This window comes from Chaetodon auriga, chromosome 22 (assembly GCF_051107435.1).
Source record: "Chaetodon auriga isolate fChaAug3 chromosome 22, fChaAug3.hap1, whole genome shotgun sequence".
Lineage (NCBI taxonomy): Eukaryota > Metazoa > Chordata > Actinopteri > Chaetodontiformes > Chaetodontidae > Chaetodon > Chaetodon auriga.
In genome coordinates this window covers 6,928,551-6,954,943 of record NC_135095.1, presented here as the reverse complement: position 1 = coordinate 6,954,943, position 26,393 = coordinate 6,928,551, and the positions used below count along the sequence as shown (strand labels likewise).

Genomic DNA, 26,393 nt, shown 5'->3' with positions numbered 1-26,393 from the left:
TAAAGTCTAAAAAGTTGTGTCAATTTAGCAACTATTTGCACTTCAAGTATACTCAAGGATTACTACCACTGCTCTTCTTAAGTATACATGAAGGCGACAAAAATAATTATTCAGATAATAATCATACAAAATTAAATAACTATTGTTTTCCCTTTTTTTCAAGCAAAAATATCAAACATGTCGTTGTTTAAGCTGCTCACTTGCTGTTCTGTCTCTCTCTCATATACCTGAAATATCTTTGACTTCTGGGAAATTGAGCCGTTTGGCATCAGTTTTTGACCTGTCATGAACCAGACTATTAACTGAGAGAGGGAACAATCACACAGGTGCAGCCCTCGTGAGTTCCCCCTGCTCCATCAGCTCTTCTCAGGTAACTCCCAGCGTCTTCCCCTGCCTGCGTGGCCCATCGGAGCGCAGAGACGGAGGAGCGGTGGATGTGAAGGCTGATGAATGGCTGAGTCAATCCTCTGCTCCAAATAGAAACGGAGGCAGGCAGCGCCGCCCTCTGCAGCCCGTGGCAGCTCCACGTCAGGCAGCGGCTCACTCAGGAAATTTAAACACGGAGCCGATCACTACACAGACACACGCACCTTTCCGCTCCAAGGTCACCGAGCCGGCAGCCTGCACGGACACACACGCACCTCCATCCCCGAAAGGTAAAGTAACATTTCATGCCTGTTTATCGCTGACGGACGCTGAAAGACGAGCTGCCGGTGATCGGGGGGGAGGATTAAGCGAGCTCTCGGCGTGTTTCGGGACGCTATGCAGAGATGAGCATGTGCCGCGATGAATGAGAAACATGAAGAGCAAAAGGTCTAGGATGCGTGAGTGGATGTTTGAGTGCATTTTGTGATGCGTTCGGGAGCATTTGGAGAGAAGTGGAAAGCGCAGCTACGCGGTCGGTGCCTGTAGGGAAATGATGAGGATAAAACCTTTTTTTTCTTTTTTTCTTTGAGCTACTTTGACTCAGAGCGCCTGCTTTAGTCCATGCAGGCCCTGGGCATTTAGACTGGCTTTATCCGGTCCCTATCCTTACATCAGCAGCATCATACGATTAGGCTGCAGTGCTGAGGAATCGTCCTGCTGTTGCATCACCCTGCGAGCTCCACTTTTCCCGAGCCAACGTTTACAGGTTTTCTCAGAATGACAGATCACAGAGAGGCTATTCTTATCCAGGGCTGTGATGAGTTTTTCCCTCAGTAGGTTTGGCACAAGAAGAGGACATTTTTGTCCTGGTCAGCTGGTGAGCTGTAAAAATAACTTCACTGTCACATTGTGCTGGTTTCCTCTGGGAAGTGCATCACCAGGCTTTTTTTTATTTACACCAGGCAGTTCAACACCAAGCAGGCCCGTGCTCGGAGTCAGATGCTGGATTTGACAGTGAAATGAACCCTCAGTTTGTATTTTCCTCTCTTGCAACCAGTTTGTTGTGGAGGAGCATCACAATCATGCAACATAAAGGCCTGCAGGCTGAGTGTGAGAGGCTACAATGCTCAAATATAGTGTAGAGAAGAGGCATAACGTCAGAGAGCTGACTCAGTAGTGTCAGTTAAACAGTGCGACCTGCCTAACATCAGCCTCCATAGTCTAATAGTCATACCAGACCAGAGGGCTGTGTCAGCAAAAACCCCTCGAGTGGATTGAACGAGTCAGGGTTTGTTTGACTTCCTAGGAATTTAGCTTTTCATTTGAAAGAGGAAGATTTTTTTTCTTAAAACTTTCTGTACATAGTCCCACTTTAAAAGAAGTCTGAACACTTATTTCTCTTTCATCATTCTAAACGTGAGTTCATTTATTCTCAGTTGTAGTAGTTGTAAAGGAACTTCATAAACAATAAAGGCTCGCGAGAAGCTTTATTTGAAGAGAAACTGATGTAGAGGCCGGTTGGTTGGGATGGAGAGACTGTTTTCTACTCTAATCACATTGCAATTGAAAAAATGGTTTGGCATTTTTGGAAATACTCTCATTATATCTAAGTATAAATATTTCTAGCTAGCAACACCTAAGCTCACAGATGCTGCTTTTACAGCAAAATTAGAGCACATATGCAGGTTTTTACACCGTGTGCAACCTGCTGGTATGTCACGTTCAATGACACGCACACACCAAAAAACAGGCAACAGTAGCAGCAGCACGGAGGCCAGTGACAATGCTATGATGGTTACTTTTTATGTCATTTTCGAAATGATGATGATGAGATGGAAACAGAGTGTGACGAGTTGACAGCTCTTTGATATCAGGCAATATGTGCATGCCAATGTCCGGCACATACCTGTCAACATTATGATTTGAAAATAAGGAACATTTTCCAGCACCCCGCTGTGGGCCTGGAGGGGAATGTAGCAAACGCGGCTAACACATCACATGTGGGAGATTTACGGGAAAATATTTGAATGGGAGGACAGTAGGAAAGAAGGGCAAAATACATAAATTCCTGGGAAAACAGTAGTGTTGACAGGTCTGGTGTGGAGCTTCCATACATGTCATCATCAGAAAAGGGGTGAAAGGTGTTTCCACCACTGCTGATCAGAGCTGGAGCTGATAAATACGCCAAACTACTGCAGAGTCATTTGACCTGGGAATGAATGCCAATTGTAACTTTTCCCACTGAAGATAAAAGCCAGATAGCGGGTGTTAGTGGGTTTTTTGTCCAGCGTGGAAAAGGCATAATGAACACATTATATCTCATTTATTTAATTTGCACACATACTGAACTATATAAACATCACTTTGTGGTTTTGTGGAGGGGGGTGTGCCGGACTATTTCTTGTTCAGGTGCAGTCACTTCCTGGAGCTAAGCCTGCCTGTGGCTAGTGGAGGCTTATATTTACCGTACAAACATGGGAGGTATATCAATCTTTTCATCTGACTCTCAGCAAGAAAGTGAATCAGCATAGCTTCCATAAACTTCAACTATTCCTTTAAAATATAATCATTTGTAGGATCAACACAGAGTTTGTATGAGCCTTCTATTAAAGTGAACATCTGCTCTTAACAGGTCCAAAAGTGCAAAAGTTACCCCATTATCTAACTTCCTTCAGTGATCTGGTGGGAGTGTTCTTGTTAGAATGATAGAGTGTGTCCTAGGACATAGGTTTGTCATTGCTGAGGACAGTGTAGAAGATATATTACATGATTCTGTTGGTATTTGAAGACTTTGCTCTAGAACCACAGATGAAGCAGCGTTTGGTGGCTGTGTCAACCCTGATTCTTGGTTTTGTGTTGCTTTCTAGCAAAAGTTAGCATTGGCCTACAGTTTTTCTGGTTCCTTCCCTTTGGCTGAAAGGTGAGATGCTTTGCCTTTTTCCCCTGTTTTGTTTCAGTCTCTATGTTTTTTCACATGTAGCTTCAGTCTGTAGGTAACCTAAACATTCTTTAGTTGTCATTGTCCACACTGTTTGTTTCCCTCAAAAGCAGTGGCCTCTCAGATGCAGGCAGGAACATTGCTGTCAACATTTTCTGGACTGTCATTGTTTCATTATGACTAATGGTTGACATCATAATTAACTGCTGGTGAGGTTGTGCCCAGACTTGTTTATATGACCCTCACGGCTGACTGACAGGGTCATGCTCCTGTGTTGCTTGAGGACATGAATACATTTCTGTAGGTGTTTTGTAGGTTTGGATCAGGTTTCAAGATCAGGAGCTCTTTCCATGTTCTCCGGGGACGTTTATTGTGGACACAAACCTGCTGTGTGCAAACAATACCACCTGATACAGACCAAGGCATTGTACTCCGTTGTCCAGGGTTGGAATGATTCGCAACCTTTAGTACACCCACACAGGTTTTACTACAAACTGTGTAATTTGTTTGTTCTGGAAGAACAGCACCGTCTTCCTGTGTAAAGATGTATTCAACAGATTTCCCTCCAGGTCTGACCTCAATTTGAGCAAGGATAATAAATCAAATAAAATAAGTAAATACAGAAACTGATAGAAGCTGCTCAATGGATTAAGTTTATTTTTTTTTTATCATTAAACTAATGTCTTAAAATAGAGATGTTTGAACAGGATAATTATTATGATGAGGGTGCTGTAAATCTGTCAGCATATCGGGGATTTCCAAGGATGAGTAGTTAAACCTGAAATTTCTCCTGTATCTCCTGTTTTAAATTAGGTCATGTAGAAATAGTGTCATCATCACACTGCACCAGTGAGACCTGACAAGTTGATTTTGATGTATCTATCACCCAAAAGAATCAGATTAAAAAACATAACATACTGTCAAGGTGTAATGAGAAATCATGATTATTGTGAAAAATTATAAATCAAACCACTTTAAAAACAGGGGGAAGTTGCTAATTAGTACTTGACAGGGTTTTAATTAAGTACTTTACCATCCAGAGATCACATGTCAATCAAACCGTGTGGGTGAATTTAAGAAGTCGTCTTCCTTGGAATGAGCTGCTGCCTATGTTTTCTGGCAGGAGGTAAAATTACATCTATTCCTAAGCCTAATTCTAAAAATCAAAGCATCGGTGTCACTCATTTTGTTCTGCATATACTGACTTTATAACCTGGCTGCAGCTGGATGGCTGTTACTGGTTGTGCCATTCAGCACTTTGATATAATCCCCACAGTCTGAAGATGCTCTGTCAAATGCTATTCCCTAAATAAGCAGTTGCCCGTGCTTTTTGTCTGAATGAAAGCTGAAGGCTCAAACTGTTGAAACAAAGAGGTAACAGACATCAGTGTCTCTGACCTCCATGGCATGTTAAAGGTGTGGCGCAGAGCGGCAGCGTTGGATTGGATGCTGAATGTGGGCGTTGGCAGCCCACATGGAAAGGTGAAATGGAAGGATTTCCCAGCATGATGTTGTGTCCACAGAAGTGTGTGCAGGTGATGACTGACTGATCCTGTCATGCTGCAATGGTCCTTTTTACAAATGGCATGTCTTGATGTCAGACTGCCAACAGAACTTCATACATGTGCTTTTCCTTTGACAGTTTTTAACCAAGGTTCATCCTCCTGAATTTGCTTGAGGGCTTCAAAGTGCTAAGGCTGGCATTTGGGTTCTAGTTCAAGTACTGTATATTTTTTGGGCAGACGCCCCTGGCCTGTTGGCCTTTTTTGACGAGAAAGCCACTTTCAGAAGGACGCCATTGTTTGTGTGGTATTTCTCCCATTTGTAGGTGCACAAGACCAAGGGCAAGTGCATTTACTGCATCGTGTTTTGAGATTAGATGTCAAGGTGATAAGAGGAATGAAATGTGTGGTTCAGTCAACATTTAGAGAGTTGCTGACTGGGTTAATGATGAACTATTTCTAAAACAGAGTAGTCTTACTCGAAGGTTACCTTTGAGCTAATCTTGCGTTGACACAACTGTAAGTCCCATGATACTTGGGTGGGGGAAGGTGTGGTGAGGATCACGCTTGCAGCCACTGACTATGGAGGTGAAGTTTCTTTGAGTTTGACAGGACTGACAGCACCTAATTATCTGAATGACATTTAACAGAAACTACTGAATACTTAAGGTTTCATCAAATTAGTATGCTTTAGAAACAGATCCTGTATTTTCAAAGATATACATTGTTTATCTTTTAAAGGGCATGTAGGAATGTCTTCTTGCCCCCTAACTCTGATATAGTCATGTTACCACCGGCACCTCAATCAGCTAACCTTATGATGTCCTTCACGGTAGTTCAAGTCCTACAGCGCTTCAGAAAAGCCCACATTCAGAAACCATTATTAAGTGATTGCTGCCTGACCTTTGACTATCAGTGAAAGCAGAATAAAGTAATCATTCTTCCTCTGAATGGTACCTTTGCAGTTCTTTTCTTCCTGTTTTAATGACCACTGAAGGCTGGTTTCCAGAAAGTTTTTACTGTATTGAATTCTGTCTAAAATTCCCAGTTTCTCTCAAAGTTATCTTCCCACCCCTAGAATTTATAATTAACCATCATATAAAAATTATAATTAAATTTACAAATGTATGTGTTTGAGAACGATTGCTTCAGTGAAAGAAATATTGAGGCTAGTTAAAGTGTATTTTTACTGTATTTAAACCTGGACCCTAACTTTATACATTTTGTGGTTTAAATGATGAAGAGGTACAAAAAGTTTTGGAACTGGTCCAATAGATTGGACAGAATCATGACTCCAAATGAATGCCAGTGTTGCTCCGCGTCTGCTGGGTATGGAAACAAGAAAGTGTTTGCCAACATGTTCACCATGTCAACATTATAAGATGCTAAAATGTCAGAGTTCTGTTTACAATTTGTTGTTCAGCCCCTAAGTTGCCATAAAAATCAACTAATGCAGTATTAAAGCCTTAAGTGCAACACACACCAGCTGTGTTGCATAGCGCCATGTGCTTGTAGCACACACAGGAAGTGTCGTACAACTCCTGTCGTACAGGAGCCAACTAAAGTAGCTGGGATGTACCAATTCAGGGAACAGAGAAATAGCATTAGCGAGTTTATTCTGAGGCAAGTTTCCCAAACCTACCAGTCTCTACACGCAGGAGTTGTGGTTGCCTCGAGCCTCTCACCTTGATAACCACACCCACCCACCTTCTTCCCTGAACCTCAGCTGAAATACAACACTGGGGTCTCAGCTTGGCTTTCTTTGTGAATTAAACCTGAGACCCTGTGTCTGTCCATGCTACAAAGAAGGCAGTCTTTAAGGCTTTCTGCCAGGGTACAAAGTAAGGTCCTTGAGGACATACAGAAACACACACACACACACACACGCACACACACACACACACACACACACACACACACACACAGTTGCACTCTTGCACTCAGGTACTATGTAACCCAATCTGATGAGCTTTTGCCAGTTGGATGTTTTGATTATAGAAACAGTCTTTTGGTTTCTGAACTCCCATTTTCTCTTTGTTGCTCACTTATTCATGCCTATTCAAACAAAATAGGCGCACCAAGGTGAAGGCAACAACCCATCTCAAGTGCATGCAGGGGACAGTGAGCAAAACACATTGTGTTTGTGTGAGTGTGTCTCCATGGTTCACGTGGTTTGAACTGTGGTTAAACGATTCCCCCCAGCTTCTAAAATAGGATGATTTTGTGCTCTTCTTCGTTCAGTGAATTACCGTTGGTCAGACCTGACTTTGTATTCTTGTTAAAAGAGACTGAAATTACAACTGCTAAGCGTCAGCATGTTAGCATTGTCATTGTGAGCATGTCAGCATGCTTATGCTAGCATTTAACTCAAAGCACAGTCAAGCTGAAGTGCAGCCTCTCAGATCTTATTGTTTCATGAAGTGTAGTTTCATGCTTCAACTCTGTTTTCTCCCACATGTAGCTACAGTGATTGTGTATTGGACTCTGCCAAAACGCAGGTGACCTACAGTCAGCATTGCGCCTGAAGGCATCCTGTGTAGACACAGATGGAGCACTGAGGCTGTGGCTGCTGCTCTGCTAATGCTGTGTAGACACTGTGTAAGATGGAAAAATAGAATCAAGGCTTAATATCTTTAATTACATTTTCTGATGAAAATGGAAAGCTGGCCCTTTTTAATTATTGCAGGAAGTGACACACCAGCTACCTACTGGTCAATGAGGGATGGAAATAAAGGTATGCCGGCATGTAGCTGCTGACCTTTAACCATCACGTGGAGACAAAGAAGACAAACCAACAAACCAAACCACAGATGGACCTTCAAGGTCAATTGACTTGGTCCTCACCTGTGCTTTAATAGCTGCTGAGAACACGTCGGCTGTCAGTGCAGCCTGTCAGTCACTCCTCTGTCAGCTGCTCTTTAGTCAGTGGAGTCAAGTGAAGGACACAGCAGAGACGGCACATAATGAGGATCTGGGCTTCTAAAGCAAAGAGGAAGTGTTGACATTGTAGTGACTCAGCAGTGACTTTGCTTTGTTTGACTTCTTATGTACTTAAATGGCTGATCGTAAACCAAATTCATCAAGTTTGTTTGAAACTCTGCTTTTTTCCCCTCTCATTAGCTGCTCCTTTATGGTCAGTCAGTTTGGAGCTTCATATTCGAACCCATCAACTTAAGCTGCTTACGGATTCTGAGGCTCGTTCGTGCATTGTCATCACGTTCAATCAATCAAAACCAGTATCTGCATTGAGTGCTGCTGCGGACAGCCTGTAATCTGATTAGTGTGGATTAGATCCACTGTATGGAACTCTGGAAAAAAAAGGCGTAATCTCTAACTTTGATTAATGGGGACAATACAAGGGATATACACATAGGATTACTGTATATTTCCATTCAGCAGGCCGGTTTTAGCAGTCAAATTAGAGATGTTTTGTCAGTATTCAGTCATCCACCTGCTTGAAATCAAGTGTAACTGCCAATACTAACACTCCAGTGCTCCACCTATAATGTACAGGCAAGCACTATTGAAATGAAAGACCCGAATAATCAGAGTCAGAATCATCAATTGTCTTTATTGATTTAACTCAGCCAATCTGATATATTTCATATTGCCACCATAAGTATAATAGGATTAGCACTTAGAGTACACACACGGAAATAAACAGAATTGTTAAAAAGTGATCAGAATCATCAGTAAAGTAAGTGAGTAACAATGAATTTTTGATTCAAACTCACAAACAAACGACACTCTCTGGCCCCCACACAGGCCAGCAGCTACTCCTTATTTTGTGCATTTCTTCAACCTGTGTAAAACTCTCTGGTGACAAAGTAATTTATGTTTTGAAAAACTTGGCAAGTATTCTTAGCAGCAAAACAGTGACTCATCTCACTAATGGTTTGCTGTTGACACTTAGCGTACAACTCAGCATGTGTGAGCGTCTACAACACCGCAACCTGATCTGGCGAGAGCGGCAACCAGGGAAGAGCGTGACATCATTTATTGATGTTGGTAGCTGATGTTCATGTGTCATCCACAGGCACTCTGAAAAGTGACGTGTCCATTTCCCTGTAAGGATGTGGCCCAGAAAAGGAGCTGAGTTATGGCTGGCACAGAGATGCTACTGAATGCAGTTGCAGTGGGAGAGGCTGGGTTTTTTTTTTATATAGTTTTATTAGTGGGACAGTGTTGTAAACGAGGCTGTCAGAGCTGTCCAGAGCATTATTGGAGCACATGAATGGCAGGGCCACAGAATATATTCTACTATACTGTATTTACTGTTTTTATAGCCTGGGTAATAAACCACATGGCGTTTCCCTTTGACTCGTCTCTGTTCTAGTGGCTGTTGCAATCACTGGTGGGAATTATTTCACAGCCACTGGGTGAACCACGTCTAGCTTGGTTAATCTGAAATAATAGCTGCAATGCAAACATGAGGAAACATGTTGATTCTTCCTGATTTCTGTGAAACCAAAGTGGCTGCCGTCATCTCTTTATGCCCCGCGTTAGATTATTCCTGCCTGATTAGAAAGGTGAAGCTAATGAGGTCAGACAGAGTTACCACATGCAGCTGCCGAGTGTGCGTTTTGATGCGTCTGTGAACGTGTGTGTGTGTGTTTCTCCGTGTCAGTCGGTGTAAAACATCAACAGAGTGAAGTGTGGTTGCAGACGAATGCCGCTCTTGAGTTAGGTGGTATGAGGGCGTGTTTGCTTTGCACACCAGCAGCACCTGGTTTTACTACTATGCTTTTCTCAGATGACAGCCTTCGCTCTGTTTCTTTAATGCGTGAGGGCTGGGCTCAAGGTGAGTACTGGGTGGGACAGATCTGGTAACTCAGGAAGAGTGAGTGCATGCCTTCTGAATGTTTGATTGACACTGTGTGTATATGTTTGTGTTGCACACGTCTTCTCCAGGATATAAAGCTCTTGTATGTCCTCCATCACGTGTCACATTACTGCTGGCAATTGTTCATGCAGATGATGGAGAGGACAAAACTTTTGACCTCCTTTCTAATCCCACAGCCGTCTGTATACTGTCAATAAGAGCCAGAGCTGGTGGTCTGATTTATGTATATATTGTCAGTAATGATCTGTGACATTTTCCGATAAACAACTGCTCAGGTTCAGGTTAATTTATTTCTCACTTCAAAGTCCTGAAGGACTTCAGAGGGAAGAGGAAAGAGCCTGCAGAGATCTGACTAATCAATAATCAATCACAGGACAAAATGAAGCAGAAAAACAGGGAGGGAAAATAGCCACAGAGCACTGGTGGTAAGTTTTCTCTGCTGAATTTAAATTCCCTCTCTCCCCTCTTTTCTGTCTTTGCAGTGAGTAGTCAGCGTTGAGGTGGGCCAGCGATGCCACCCCCAGCCACAAGTCCCCCCGCCGTGCCCCCACCGGACGGCGGTTGGGGGTGGCCTGTGGTGTTCGGATCTTTCATCTCCATCGGCTTCTCGTACGCTTTCCCCAAGGCCATCACCGTCTACTTCAAAGACATCCAGGTCATCTTCGGCGCCTCCTACAGTCAGATTGCGTGGATCTCCTCCATCATGCTTGCGGTCATGTATGCTGCAGGTGAGTCATTGGTGGATTTGACCTCTATCTCAATTTAAGCACACACTCATATTTGAATTCTCTGTACCTCTTGTTGAAGGAAATCCAAAGTATAATGCAATAGTAATAATAAGTTTGTATCACATGAGTCGAGCCACCAATGGAATCGAATTCTGCAAATAGTGCAATACTAGTAATATCAGTGCAGCCTAATCTCCATCTGCTGTACAGTAAGAGGGAGAAAAGCTGCACAGAATTGCAATGTTAATGTTATGAATGAAGCTTCGATCTACTCTCCGCAGCTCTAGAGAGTGTGAGAGAAAATATGGAGGCACACTGCGTTCATCTTAGTGATTTATTGAATTGTTTGGTCCTGTGGAGCTCTCACTGGATACACTCTGTGGTTTGCTTTTTTTTTTTCTGCCTCAAGATGCAGAAGGAAATAATAGGATAGAGAGTGAAGTCGGTTGTGTCAACAGATCACGACCTGGATTTGAAACCACAGCATCACAGGATGCAGGCTCAGCGTCACATGCTGAGCCTCAGGACAACCAGAAAACTAGTGTTCTCTGCCAAGCTGAAGCAACAAATGAGAATTCACTGGAGTACCAGCCACAGGTTTATAATCTGCATGTTGATTTTTAGGAAATAATTAACCAGGAGCCTGTGGAAACATTTATTATAAAGGCATGTGTAAATTCAAAAGGCATTGTAAATGATTTGTTATTGCTGCATAGTTACACAAATGATATCGAGGAGCTCAAATCACTAATATTTTATCATATGAAATAGGCTACCTACACAATGCTACAGCTGGTCTTGCGTTGCTCCTTGAAAAAAGGAACCCTTGAAGGGTCAGAATGTGTTTTCAGCAGGTCATTTTCTGCACCGTATTGCTCTGATCACCTGCTGTATTTCCCACTTTGGCTTCAGCCCTGCAGCCTCCTGCTTGGCAGTGCCACGGCTGCCATCTGTCCTCGCTGTAATCCTCCTGTCACTCGAGCCACTGCTGTTGTCACCATCTGTACTGGTCAACAGCAGGCCTGGAAAGCTCATTTCCTGTGTCGTATGATGCTGCTTCCACCAAGAGAATTTAGCGAATGCTTCATCTTCGTATAAATTACTACAAAGGCAAAGTAAAATACTGTGGTCATGGTTTTAAGAATTTTAATTCGGTTTTGTGGTGTGGGCGCAGTGTCTGTCAAAAATAAGATTACAGCTGCAAGCGCCAGTGAACAAATACATTTCTACACATACACTCCAAACAAAGGAGCTCATTATCAAACCCATTAAATCTCTCCAGCTAATATTGGCTTGTTGAAGATATTTGGATATCAGCATATGCGTCAACGGATATATCAGTAAATAAACGAGATACAACGTGCTTTAGGTCATTTTCAGACATCTGGCCTCGTGAAAGCCCCACCTGTATGAACAGATCCGTTCATACGCTGTCGCATTCGTCGGTTTTCTCGTCTTTGTCCACACTGACTCTGATCCTCTCTGTGACCGCATTCACCCTGTTTCAACAAGACGTTTGTTGATGTGTTTATGTCTACAAAAAGCATATTGACAGTATTCCTGTACCAGCATCAGACGGGCTTTAGCTCTGAGGCGTAATACAATTCTCTCTTAATGAAGCTGTTGATGTCTCATTAGGATTTATTTTTCAAGATGCTTCCTTATGAACATAATGACATACAGCGCTTGTAATGAAGCAATTAAGTCAAAGTGTTTGTTATTGTAATATTTAATTTGATTTTGTATTGTCTGTTTATTTTACGGTGCTGCTGTGCAAAAAAACAGTGCTGAAAAGGAAGAAGGGAAACATTTCCCTGAATATTATTGCGATTTTTTTTTTTTTTTTCTCATTTGGAACAAAATATTCTGTTTTTGGAGAAGAGCGTTTTGGCTAACGTCTGACCTCACTGAGTGAACAACACCTACCCACTGAAGTGTGTGTGTTGGCGGCCGTCGCAGCTCTTACAGATTGCCGCATTAGCTTAACAGTGACATGTGTGTGTCATCATCATGCGGTGATGTCGTCAATATGTGCAGTTACTAAGCGATCGGCTCTTGTTACTCATTCATTCATATTGATTGCCCTCATCAGCTATTCATTAAACATCTGCTCTCTTGTTCTGCCTCTCACGCTGAAGAAGCAATCATTGTTTGAATGTTTAACACCTTTCTAATTTCCCCACCGCTGTGTGTGAGCGTGTACACGTGTGTGTGTGTGTGTGTGTGTGTGTGTTGGTGTTGACACAGCTCGGTCATTACTGAGAGGCTGCCTGATAATGAGCGACAGACACCCAGAAATATTAATCCAATCACTCCAAATTGAGCTTGAGAAATTGAGAAATTAGCTTTTATTTGTCACTTCTGTCCAGTGCCAAACTCAAACGGCCAACCTTTTACACACTAAAAATAACAAGCAGGCTTGTTTTTAGCTTGATGGAGTTTGATAAGCCGAAGAGCTTGGATCAGTGAAGGACTATTTAATCCTTCAATTTTAATAATATCATGAGAATCATCCAAAACAGAGATGCAAGGTTTTCACAACAAACATGAAGTTTAATATAAAATTAAAGGGCCCTAAACATTTCCATGTGGAGAAACATGCTGCTGCTTCAGAAACGATACCAATTCTAAAACACAGAAAAATTCAAAGTGAGTACAACAATGAAAATGTGCTGCGAATGAGAAAAACAGATACATTAGCAGCAAACATGCTGCAAATACTTGCAGCAGCACTGTGTCTAAGAACAACCTTGCAGTTGTTTGACTTGGTATTTTATAGAATAAATGATCAGATTATGAAAGAATGTGGGTCCATTTATCAATAATGAATATAATCATGACGCTCCTGTAGAGCTGGTTCAGTTTCTGGATAAGAGTCATCCCAGCTGCTCAGTGATGATGCAGCGTTAGCGTTTGTGTGTCACAGCACTATAGAAAGCCATGTAGTGCATCCCTGCAAGTCAGTGTGAACTGGGAACGTGGAAATTAGCTTTCTACTGTAATAACTTTATAATGTGTTGCTGCAAAGACATCGCTCAGCCTGCTGTCAACGTACTTTTCTGGCTTCAGTCTGCAGTACAGTGTCACCTGCAAGCGTGAGCATGTTCCCACAAACAAGAAACGTTGGCAGGATGACAACCTTCCCCTCTCTGAAGATTTGCATTGTCAGTCGCTAAACATGTTTAAAATGGAAAATCCATAATAAGTATATTGCTTTATTGTAATTATAATTCACTGTTACTATTTTGAAAGAAGGGAAAGCTAGTGCCCTATTTTCTGGGTGAGGTATAAGCTTATAAGTGGAAGCAGGTGTGGTCGAAAGGTTTAAAGTCTCAGTGGGAAATTTCTGACAAGTTTATAGAGAAAATTACATCACTAACTTAGTTTCACTGTCACGCGTAAAAAAAAGAAAAAAAAACAGGCTTGGCCACTTTTCAGCTCTATGGTGTGATCCTAGGCAGCACTGCTTGAGATAGCTGTGGAGCAACACGTCTCTCATTCCCTCCGCACAGCGAGCGGCGCTCCGTGATGATGATGTGTTTAAGCTGTAGGCTGTGTGTCCGTGTTGGATCAGTGTCACTAATCCAGAGACTTGACCTTGGGGGAGGCAGCATGGAGGCAGTGCACACCGTGTTGCATTCACTGTCAGTCATAAGGGCATGTAGATGAGAGGATGCCAAATAAACAGAAGAGCAAACATTCTTTTTCAGGTTGTTCCAGGTGTCATTAGTTTTTATTTCCACCCTGATGAAAAACCAGTCTGTGCTACAAGCTGCTATTCTCCACTAAATAAAGGCTCCTAACTGAATTTTTCTCTTTGATCTGCCTAAAAACCCTCATCATTTTTTCTTTTAGTATTTTCCCACTTCAAGAGCACCTTGAGGTTCCTTCATGAAACCCATGGAGCGCTCAGGCCCTGCAGTCTTTTGGTGTGCATGTTACAGTAGATCAGATAATCTACAGAGCATACTGAGAACTGTTTGCAAAGGGACTATATCTTAAGTAGAAAGTCACTCAAATGAAAAATGTTGGCAGTGAGTTCTGTGAATTGGAGTTATTATTCTCGGAAAAACATTTAAAGTTGCATTTATGGAGGCTCTTTCAGCTCAGTATCAAAACAGTGATGTTGTGATTCACTCTGGTCGTTCTCATTAGTGTCGTTTTGGGCTGCAGGATGCTGCAGCATTCAGTGAAAAAGCTCTGAAAACTCTACCTGCCCACCACCAAAACCAACAAAGGTATCGACTAGCTTGTGAAAAAAGTGGAACATTATGCAGCTAGACAGACTTTTTCCCTCCAGAGAGAAAAAAAATTTAACTAAAAGGAGAGTGACTGTTGGGCTTAGATTCCAACATGACTGCGAATGAATGCTAATGTTGCTCTGTGGATGTGCAAATAAGCCGCTGTTGGCTAACAAGTCTGTCATATCAGCTGTGTCAGGTGTTGTTTGCAGCTTGTTTTCATTGCCTCCAAGCAGACAGAAAGTCTATTAATGCAAGTTTGAATAGAATTTTTCCAAAAACAAAAACTATGCATTGAGATAACAGAGATATGAAACATTATTTCTTTGTTTTTTTTGGGGGGGGGACAGTGAAATTTTGATGTGCTGGTGTGCAGTTTCCTCTTGTTACTAGCATTGGAACATTGCCATCCTGAGACATAATGAATGCTTACAACTCATAACCACTGGGAATCCTTTAATGCAGCATTAGCAAGACAGAGAGTGTTCACCACTTTATTTATTCTCAGATGTTTTGCTGAGAGCTGTTTTAGGAACGCCCTATCTGCATTCATTTAATTGCACACATTCACACTTGGAAACTGCCCAGTACAGCCACAGTCTAATCTGCTGGCCACTGATCAGCTCCACTGGAAAGGGCCCTGCCCAAGCGGCCCTCAGTGGTGGCAACATTTCCAACCCATATTCATCTCACCATTCTGCAATGGGAACCTTCCTGTCACTCACCTTCTTCTCTAACCTTCAGGCCACAATGTGGCCCCCACCCTTGTGCCAACCCAAATAGATAAACTGGTTTTCGGCAGGTTTACTTTGCATTGTCTCCCTGTAAATATCCATGTAATGGGGCAGCAACCAGACACACAGTCACTTCTAGAAACCATATCTGTGCCCTCTTACAGCAGAACAGCTTTTAAAAGTTGTTTGTTTCCATTTCTGTCAGCTTCATCCTGTTTGAAGTGTGATGGATAGCCGGCATCCTCATCTCATGAGCTGTACCAACCTCTTCGCCGCAGCTCACACTAAAGGGCCGTGGAAAAAACTATTAGACACATTTCTATATGTGTCATTCCCTTTTGGGATCTAGGTGGTTATATTTAGTTTGGGGTTTTGTCCACTGTGTAATGAAGTCCATGCCGCGTCTGGCCAGGAGATGATAAGCCTTTTTCAAGGGAGGTAATGTGCAGGCTCAGGGGCTTCCTCATCTCGGCCGATTCGGGTCCCGCCGAGCCCCTGAGAATACTGATCACTGCTGTGGATGCAAATGAGGGGAACTTTCCTCAAGGTCGAAAAAAGATTCATGCGGAGCAAATTAAGTCAGATGACTCCTTGCCCGTTGTGGCTTTTTACATTACACTGGACCTGGCAGAAATATTATACATCTTCTGGCTGGTAATGAGAGCATTATTTCAAAAAAATACATCTTTCATTACTTTTCTCTCTCCCTATTCAATCCATACGTCCTGTACTTAAAATTCAGCAAAGGGATCGGGGAAGGTGTCAATTATAAGATGCACAGATTCCTAAAAAGTGCTTTGAGCAGCCACAGTATGGACCAAGACATTAAAATGCGTGCACAACTATTGTACTGTAAAAATAGTCTCAAAGTGGAACCGGGAAGATGCTGTGCAGGGCCTAATGGACATTTACTATGGACAGTTTGGGTTATAATATTATGGTTGACCTTTGTTGTAATGTGGAATTAAGTCGTTTAGATCAAATGGTTAAACTGGGGATTTGTTTTCAACCTAATTAACCTAATTTTGGACTTTTCCTAGCAGCTCTCAGTGACAAAGAGATTGGCCAAAACATCTCTGGCACATGTAACATGTAGGCTATGTTAACCTAGATCACACAGAGCTTTGCAACTGCTTAAATACCTAAATATAAACACTCCATGCTCAGGAAATTATAGAAATAGGAAAGTGCTTTGTCATTTGGTTTTTCTGGCCTGTGGATAAAATGTCTTTTGATTCTGCTTTGCACATTGTACAGCTGAAAACACAGGCTGGAGAATAACATATTATTAGATGCACCTTTAACATTGCATGTTAAAAAGCACTATATAGAATAGAAAATGACTCTTAAATGCAAGTCTTTTCTCATTCTACACAGTTGCTTCTCTGGAACTGACTTGACAAGATGTGATGGGAGTGCCGTGTTTAAAAATTGAAACAGCCCAGTTGCTGCTATTAATAGAAGATGGGCTCCCGCTGGCGTGCAGCACTAACCAGATTAAATCATTATGCATTCACTTGCAGTGATCCTGACAACTGTAAACATCCAACATGTGTGGGCTGATTTTATGTTTTATCTTCGTTCCAGGTCCCATCAGCAGTATATTGGTCAACACATATGGCTGCAGGCCCATCGTCATGATGGGGGGCTGCCTCTGTGCCACTGGCATGATCTTGGCTTCCTTCTGCAACAGCGTAGTGCAGCTTTACCTCTGCATAGGAGTTATCGGTGGTAAGTCCGTCTAAATCCACTCAAGTCCATTTTGAGTTAATTTGATTAGCCTCTACTTGTAAGTAGCAGGTTAAAAATAAAACTGTTGTTGTTGTTGTTTGCAGGAAGAACATTTGTTTTATTTATTCATTCTATATGGTTCTTGCTTTAATTTTATTATGCTGTGTTTTAAGATAATTTTATATGCTGGCCTGCAGTTTACTTGTAGTAGGGTTTGACAAATGGCTTCAACAAATCTTTTACGCATATTTTACATATTTCTATTGTAAATATAGTAGCCCCTGAGCAAACCAATCTGTGATTTCAGTAGTAGTAGTAGTAGTAGTAGCTCAAGCTACTCCATTTTGTTGAACAAAATGTCTTTTTTTTAAATGGTTTCTTGTGTAGTTGAGTAAGAAGTAAAGTAGATCTTTTTTTCTTTACTGCTATTCCTTTGCACTAGCAGGTGTAGCATGACTGTTACAAGTCTATTGTATCTCTGTCTTTCCTCATAGGACTTGGCCTAGCCTTCAACCTGCAGCCAGCGCTGACTATGATTGGCAAATACTTCTATAAGAAGCGTCCCATTGCTAATGGGCTGGCGATGGCAGGCAGTCCGGTGTTCCTCAGCACCCTGGCTCCTCTCAACCAATACCTCTTCAATAAGTACGGCTGGAGAGGCAGCTTCCTCATCCTGGGTGGCCTGCTGCTGAACTGCTGTGTTGCTGGCTCCCTCATGAGGCCTCTGGGACCGCCGCCTGGCAAGATCAAGAAGGACGAAGAATTAGCTGCCATTGCTACCACAACAAAAGAGAAGCGCACTGCCTGGCAGACGCTCAACAAGTACCTGGACCTGACACTTTTCAAGCACCGTGGCTTCCTCATTTACCTGTCAGGAAATGTCATCATGTTCTTGGGCTTCTTTGCACCGATTGTCTTCCTTGCAGCCTACGCAAAGGACATGGGGGTGGACGAGTACTCAGCTGCCTTCCTGCTCTCAATTCTTGCTTTTGTCGACATGTTTGCCAGGCCGTCAATGGGGCTATTGGCCAACTCACGCTGGGTACGGCCCAAGATCCAGTACTTCTTCAGCTTTGCTGTGCTATACAATGGGGTGTGCCACATCCTCTGTCCACTGGCGGACAGTTACACAGGTCTGGTGGTGTATGCAGTATTCTTTGGCTTTGCCTTTGGCATGGTCAGCTCAGTGCTCTTTGAAACACTGATGGACCTGGTTGGGGCTCAGAGGTTCTCCAGTGCTGTGGGACTCACCACCATTGTGGAGTGTTGCCCAGTCCTCATTGGTCCACCTCTAGCAGGTAAGATTTGTCTGTCTGACAGCACATTTCATTCACTTACAAACTGACTGACTTACAGGTAGCTGTAAAAGATTTGCATGGATTTTCTTCAGTCCCTGTGAGAGATTGAGTTGATTGTGGTGATTTCATTGAAATTAATTGATCTCGCAACTAAATTTATGACCAGGCCTTTACTGAAATGGGTAGAGTTTATAATAGTTGACATTTTTCAACTTACTAAGTTCTACTTGGTAATTTTATGACCATGCAGATACTTAAATATTTAAAAATCTGTTGCTGTCTTGCAGGAAAACTTGTTGACATCACAAAAAACTACAAGTACATGTATTTTTGCTGTGGAGCTGTCGTGATTTTGGCAAGTATTTGGCTCTTCATTGGAAACTTCATTAACTACAGACTTTTGGAGCGTGAGCGCAAGTGTGCAGAGATGTACAAAAGGACTGAGACAGAAGATCCAGACCAAGTTCAGGAACAGAAGGAAGCTGATGGGGAAGCACAGGCATCGGAGGAGCTGGTTGACAAATGCAAAAAAGATGAGGAACCTATGCAGCGGGAAACCAACATCTAGATCCTTCTTCTCTGCCAACAGCTTACCCTCATCTCATTGGCATCCTCACAACACCCTCCACTACGATCAAACTGAGCTCCAAGCCAAGAGGTGCCTCTCGGTGTTCCACCAGGCTCTATTATGGGTCCTCTGCATTTCTCTAAAACTGACTGCCAAAGCAACAGCTATTTTGTAGGAAGCTGTGAGGCGTTATGTCTGTTATGTCTTCAACAGAAATACTAACCAGAGAGAAAAATGTGAGATACTGTATGCATGTGAACAGGCTAAAAGTCAGAAAATTGGAAGGGAAATGGGAAATAGTGTACTACTAACATTTTCTTTTTTTTTGCCACATTCACCTCGGTATCACCTAACATAAGATTCACTGTAAATACAAGACTGCAACTGGGAAAAAGGTTATTCACGACACCTAGAGGCAGTTCTAATCAAAATGTGGGATTATTGTGGGTATGTAAAATGTATCCAAAATTGTGGCAACTGAGAGCAAACATAGCTGCAAATCCACTGCTGTTTGCAGATAATTAGAAAAATAGTTAAATTCACAATCAGACAATCAGCTTCTCTTAAAAAAACATCTTTAAATCTGTTGCAGTTTGTTTGTGGTTGATGTTAGTTATCTTTGTTTCAGCAAGTTAAAGTATTCCAAGCTGAGGCAACAAGCATCATTCCATTCTTCCTACTGTGTCTTCCAATGTGACACAAATGCAGCGCCAGCGTGTTGTCACAGCACCAGCAAACTGCATTTGAACTGAAAAAAAAAGTCTTAATAAATGAGGAAAGACTCAATTCACAAGTGAAGGCTGTGAAAGGATCTAGATCAGATGTGCTATAATCGGAGACGCTAATTTGTTAGCATAGAAAAGTAACCAGTAAGTTACCATTGGCCATGAGGATGAATATATTAATTCTCCAGGTATTGACTGATTGAAATGCCTCCTCAAGTTGTCTTTGATATCAAAGTTGGGGAGAACTGAGCACATTTGAAAGGCTGGAATCAACTGCTCCTATTTCATGCTAATCTTCATGAAATCATGTCAGAAAGGAAAAAAGAGGAGCTGAAATGTGGCAGCTGTTCAAGCCTAAAAGCCAAAAGTTTGGCTGATTTTCCTCAATTGGTCAGCTCTATGGGACACAAAAACTCCTGATGACTTGTTGATTGTGTTGCGTGTGGTGTGAAAGCAACATTGGCAGTCCCAGTACACTGGAAATAGTTGATCCATCTGGTGATATGTGTCAAGAAAGAACGCTAAATCCTAATTGCACTGTGTTTAATATGGCAATTGGGTGCCCTAAAATTCCTACTTCCATAAATACAGAACAGATGTGTTCACAGCCGGTGACACTGGTGTATTATGCTGTAGCACTTAAATGTTGTGTAATAAAAGTTGCACAAATCTCCCCCTTTAATACTTTTGATCAAGTCATAAAATGCTTCCTGTAAGTCATCTATTGTTCCATATTGCACTCATATACAGTATGCTGCACTAACAACAGAAATGACCAACATCTGTATAAATCTGCTGCAAATCGATGAATTTCATTATGGTGGAATGTAATGTTCTCTGTGGGCCTTAATACGGTATTAATGACCAAAAACCATCTGCATAATAGTGGTTTTTCTACACATAGAGCCCATGAGCAATATAATCTCTCATATTTTAATGCAGGCGTACAATGAAATCTATGTTTCGTTGACAGTGTGTGACAGTCCATTCTATTATACATTGCCTTAAATGTGATGTAATGAAAGCAGGGGAGTACAGTGAATACTTGATAGTATTATATGAAGCTGATAAACCTTTGTGTTAAATGTGACACACTGTTTTGCTGTAATTTAATGTAAAACTCACGAGAAATCACTTTAATCTGCTCGATTCATCTCCTAACATATCTGTATTGACGTGTAAAAGATTAAGTCATGTTGTTCTGTCCCGTCTCTAGAACTAACTCACTAACAGCATCAATGCCAGTATGAACATCTCAAGGAACACTGCTGATACTATTTATTGAATGCTAACCGAGTCGACCACGCGTGTCACAAACAAGTGTACTGGCCGAACATATCACGTAACAGTCTTAATGTTGCTGTACATGTCAGTGTTGTCCAATATTCTATCCATTCCACGTGTTAGTTTTCATAAATGTTGTCCTGCTGTGCTGTTGATCAGTTTTCACCTCAAGCTTCGGTCTCAAACGCAGACCAAATGGTGTCCTGTCTCGGATGTCCTTGCAAAGCCAAACACATTTTCATAACAAATGTCATTTTTCAAAGCAATCATGAACAAAGAACAATGTTATTGTCCCTTTTTTTCCCCCCCTGTGCTTTGAATAGTTGAATGCGTATTCAGAATCATGAAAATGGATGTCCAGCTGTGCAGCGGTGGCTCTCAACCGTGTACCGTCTTCACCTCAGACTCGATGCAGGCGAACACTGCGTTACTGTGAACTGCGGAATCAGCCGTTGTTGTGTTTGCCTGGATAAATTCTGAGGGTTTCAGCGGAGCATTGTTGAGAGTGTCTGCTACACCATTTCCTGTAGATGAGATTGTTTTGACAGATTTGCACACTTGTGTTCACTTGACTGCTTTGAGCTTGCATTTGGACCATTTTGAGATGAACTAGTCTAGCGTTGGGGTTAACTCTAAGAGTTGGTCTGTTTCAGATTCAGTCTCCCATAATGCTCTTAGTTCACCAGCATTTCATCCCGATATTAGACAGTATTTTTATATTGCTTCTTTATAGCTTTGATTAAGGAAAAATATCAACATCTTGTGAATGTTAACTCATCCTGCTTGCACCTAATTAATGGAAAGAGGGACTACTTTCACTCACTCAAATCAGATGTTTCTATGCTCACTGTACATGATGACTCTCAATGAGAGAATTTGACTGCTGTACAATCACTTTCTACCAAATAACACTGCCCCCTACTGGTTTCAAACCACCTAGACCAGAAGGTGGAGAAAGCCAAGCTTCTCTTCACACTCACTGTCATGAATTACTATTTGAAATGGCCAAGCAGGGTTTCCGTTTCATGGTGATGTCGATACTTTTTCTTGTTTTTTTTGGTGGAGGTTTTGTCTATACTTTCTTTATATTTGTATGTTAAAGCATCCAAAATAGAACAAAACACAACCTTGTAATAGTTTGATGGACCTAAGGGGAATACCACTGAATTTGCATTTTTTCCCCCATCCATGTGGAGTTTCTGAATTATGCTGCATGTTCTTTATAAACAGTAGAAACAGTGGGTTGTTCATCTTGTAAATGGAGCAGAAATAACAGCAGTAGTGCAGGAAAGCATGCCATGAGATGAGAACGTGATGAGAAAGAATCAAAAATGTGATGTATCTATTTTTTGAAATTTCTACAGTTGTTTTGTGAAATCCTGCAGAGTTGTTTCCATTGAAGCCCCCAAAATATTCAAATTTAAAAATATGAGACGGAGAAATGGCTAGCTTTAGCCCATAAGTTGATATTGTTTCATTTGAAGGGAGCTGCTGGTTTAGAGGTTCCTCTCACAGGGATGCTTGTCACAACATAAAGCAAACAACACAGGTTTGAAATGTTATGGTGTTCTCCTTACTGTACTGTACAACCATGACATTAGCTATTCAAATTTAAGCAATACTTTTCTATATATTTTGGTTAATAATGTTTAATCTAAGGAAATAAGTTATAATTATTTAACCCTAATAGAGATAATTGATTGAACTGCACCGATAGCCTTATCAATTATAATGGTTAGCATCTCATGTATTTTGTGTTTCTTTCTTTTTATGTGTGCGTTATCCGTAGAGACAGAGATTCATTTTGATGTTTGCTTAAGACCAAATTTAGCAGAGAGGTTCAGTGAATATTAAATCCTTTCACCTAACTTGTATTATTTCTGTAAGCGCACATAACTACTGTTCACTTTAGTAAAATGAGCTGGCTGAAAAGTGTTTTATTAACTACGGTATAGCTTTTTTTTTCTGACTTGTGGAATCAACATGCAGAATTTGAAGGCTTTTAAGTGTATGGGAGTCTGAAAGCGCTTAGTTTGTCACTTAGTTTCCTTTCAAATAACATGCAGTTGTCACGTAAATCATATTTAGCAGCTCAGTGTTCAGCTGATAGACATGACAGCAGATTGGAGTTTCAGACATGCATACAGTTTCAGCCATGAAGCAGAACTTGGGTGAAGGAATCATTCCAGGACAGTCACGAAAATGTAATTTTTGTCGCTGCGGAGTGAAACTCGGTGGAAGTGTGGTACCTAGCCACGAGCCAAATGAATCTTTACTATGTGCTCTGAATTTCAGTTTTGTTTTGACTCTGAATTCTGCACTCAGGACCTGAATGTACTTTCATTAAGCCAAAATGTCTTTATTTGTAACAAATTCTTTTTTTGAAAATTCAATTTTCACATTCAAAACTCCATTTAGAAAACTCTGATTTTTAAATAAGTACATCTCTGCCCACTGAGCCAATGGGCTTCTGCCTCCATTAAGTGTTTTATAACTTAACAAAATTCCAGTCATCAGAACCAAATCTTGCAACTTCTTGACCAAACTTCAATTTATTTTATTTTATGTTTTATTTGAAATTGATGTGGTAGGAAGATCAGCATGTGTTGGTGTTGACTACACACAAGGTGGTTTGCTACTGGAAGGCTGAAGTGCTCTGGCTGTTACGCTAACTGTGCCTTATTGTGCTATACTGATGGTTATTAATGGCTTTCTGTGAACACAGTGAAAATGATATTGTGTTGCTCAAACCTTTTTGGTTCAATTTCTGTCCTTGCTCCTACTTGTTGTATGTTTACAAATCATTGCAGTCTTTTCTCATCCAAAATTCACTCCTTTCTGCATTTTACACCATATCAACATATGAACAAGTAAGCTGTAACACCAGAAATAGTCTAAATGCTTAGACATGATTTTTATCTTTGTCAGTATTTGCTGCATATTGTGTTTCAGGGCTTTGTTGTGAAGGAAGCAAATATTTCTGTGTCTGAACACATTTGGGGACAGTTGTGTTCGTGTGTTTGGACCTCAGCTCTGTAGTTTATCTCAGCAGTGAACTCAGTCCTTCTTGTCCTTCCAGTAGCAGACACACTGTGTGCTTTCTCATCAGGGCAACTCGACTGTATGGCATTAAACCACTTTTCAGATTTTGTCTTTTCACTACCTCTGCAGCCGGGGAGTCAGAGTGAGGAAAAGTACCACACGGGTATTGAAAACTGATTTATGTTTTGTAATTCTAATAGAATGTTATCACCTCTCACAGTCACAAAATAAAGTATCTATCCGAATAAGCCATGTGACTCTGTGTATAATTTTATGCTTTGACTGACGGCAGTGTGACTTTACTGTGTGTTTCACCAAAGCTGTGCTGTCAGAGGGGAAAAGCTGCTGCTGCTATTATTATTAGTGAGATTAAGTGGAAAATTAAGTGAGTAAAATGCCCAGAGAGAAACAAATGAGCTGTGATTGTTCCTATTTTTTTCCCCAGTCAAGGAGAAGCAATTACAATATTGATCACATGTTTGATCAATAAATGATTTTTAATTAAAGAAGAACATGGGCAGATCAATAGTTCCCATTCACTTAAACTCAGTTACCTTTTAGGCATGCCAGGCTTCCTTATCTTCTTTAGCTACACTGTGTTATCACTTATGTAAGACTCAAAGTGTCTTTGAGTACCCTCAAAAGCACTCAATAAATAATTTGTATTATTTTATTATCATAAGGTAACATCTGATATGCTTACCAAGGCTTATTATAGATAGTCATGCGACGTGGCGGCTGGAAATGGTGACGATGAGAAGATTGAATCAAAACAGTGAAGTTGAAAGAAGCTCCACAGAGCTGAGGAGAGCTGCAGAGCAGAGTTACGGTTACGTGGTGATAATCATTTGTGCGTCTGTCACAGCGAGCAAACCCTTTAACATGACTCATAGTCATTACAGCTGCTGTTTGTACAAAAGTATTGATTCATGCACCTTTAATTTTAGGTTAATTGGTTTCAATCAAGATTCTTTTAAAGCCACAATAAGTAGAATTGACATTTTTTAACTATTATTTTTCTGTTTTATATTCTGGCTGCCTTGTCCTCATAGAACCACAAGGTGGCACCAAAGTTGGACATTTTCAAATCCTACACTTAGTTGCTTTAATGAAGATTGAGTTTAAAGATTTTTAAATGCCAGAGCGGGACTTCACGACCACACAGAAAACACAGCTTCGACCAAAACATATACAGCTCTATTCAAGCAAATGATTATTCTGGGTAATACAGAGTACACAACACTACACCGTGGATTACTGTGGGTACAGTGTGTGCCCAGGTTAATTTCACCACCACAAAGATTGGGACTGTAGAGGCTGACCTACCTACCGAATTTCAAGTCTGACAGATTTTTCAGATATCCTGCTGCCAGAGAAACAAACAAACAAACTGCCAGGTGAAAACAGAACTTCCATGGTGCAGGTAATAATCCTTTAGAAAGTCAGTACAATGAATAATATCTGTATGTGCTTGCATGTGCGTGTGTTTCCATTAACAGTCAGCACACGAGATCACCTCGATGGGACCGGCAGCTCGCATTCCACTCTCAGTGCAACCCCTCCTGCTCTCCTCCTGCATCAAACCCACTAATAATCATGCACAAGCCTGTCATTAATTCTGCCCGGTAACCAATCCCAACCCACATTTTAAAGATGCAAAACCCACCACTCCCAAACCCCCTCCCCTCTGTGTCATTAGTATGCAACGCTTTGGCAGGGCTGCGCGTGCCGATGATGGCTGGAGACCCTCAGGCAGAGTTTCAGGCTACATTTTAATGGGGCGGTAAGGGTCAACAGGAGAGGAGAGAACAATAAGCCTCTCCAGTTTCCTGTGATAGGCATTTCAGCAGGACCGGGCACCCCAGGGGGGGACCTGTTGGGGTTTGAATGAAGAAGAAGTTGACCTTCAAAACAGAGTCAAACTCTGTTCCTGTAAAGCTGCAGAGTTTCAGGTCGGCTGCCTTTGATTCCTGGCGGTTGGCAATTAGCTGTCATACCGGCGTACAGGCCATCCACACTTCACTGACAATGTTGTGATAATAGGTTAAATACTGAAGGGATGCAAGCGTCCCAGTGGAGATGTTACTGTTCTTTTCATGTGGCTTTGAGCTGATAATGGCATTACATCTACCTGCTTCCCAATCACTCTTCTGCCTCTGATTTCCTTCCCTTTTGCTTTTACGCAGGCTCCGTAAACATGAGAACAGAAGTATTCCACTTGTTTTTATATTTATATTCTATTTCTATTTTGCAGCTTAAGATATTTCCCTGCTGCACTTAACTGTTACAGAGTGGGTAGGAGCAGCAGCCAAATGTGAAAAGATGGGAGAATAAAATGGCTGATTTGTATTTATAGTTTCTGACCTTTAAAGTCTTATGCAAACACTTTTAGG

General features: G+C 41.5%; 1 protein-coding gene across 1 annotated transcript; it reads left to right on the top strand.

Moving 5' to 3' along the window:
* The first annotated feature begins 413 nt into the window (after positions 1-413).
* Positions 414-24,248, top strand: LOC143314838 (monocarboxylate transporter 2). Its single transcript, XM_076722067.1, has 5 exons — positions 414-656; positions 10,132-10,377; positions 16,940-17,083; positions 17,578-18,381; positions 18,669-24,248. The coding sequence occupies exons 2-5, from the start codon at positions 10,161-10,163 to the stop codon at positions 18,947-18,949; spliced, it is 1,446 nt and encodes a 481-aa protein (XP_076578182.1). The 5' UTR covers positions 414-656; positions 10,132-10,160; the 3' UTR covers positions 18,950-24,248.
* Positions 24,249-26,393: the final 2,145 nt, after the last annotated feature.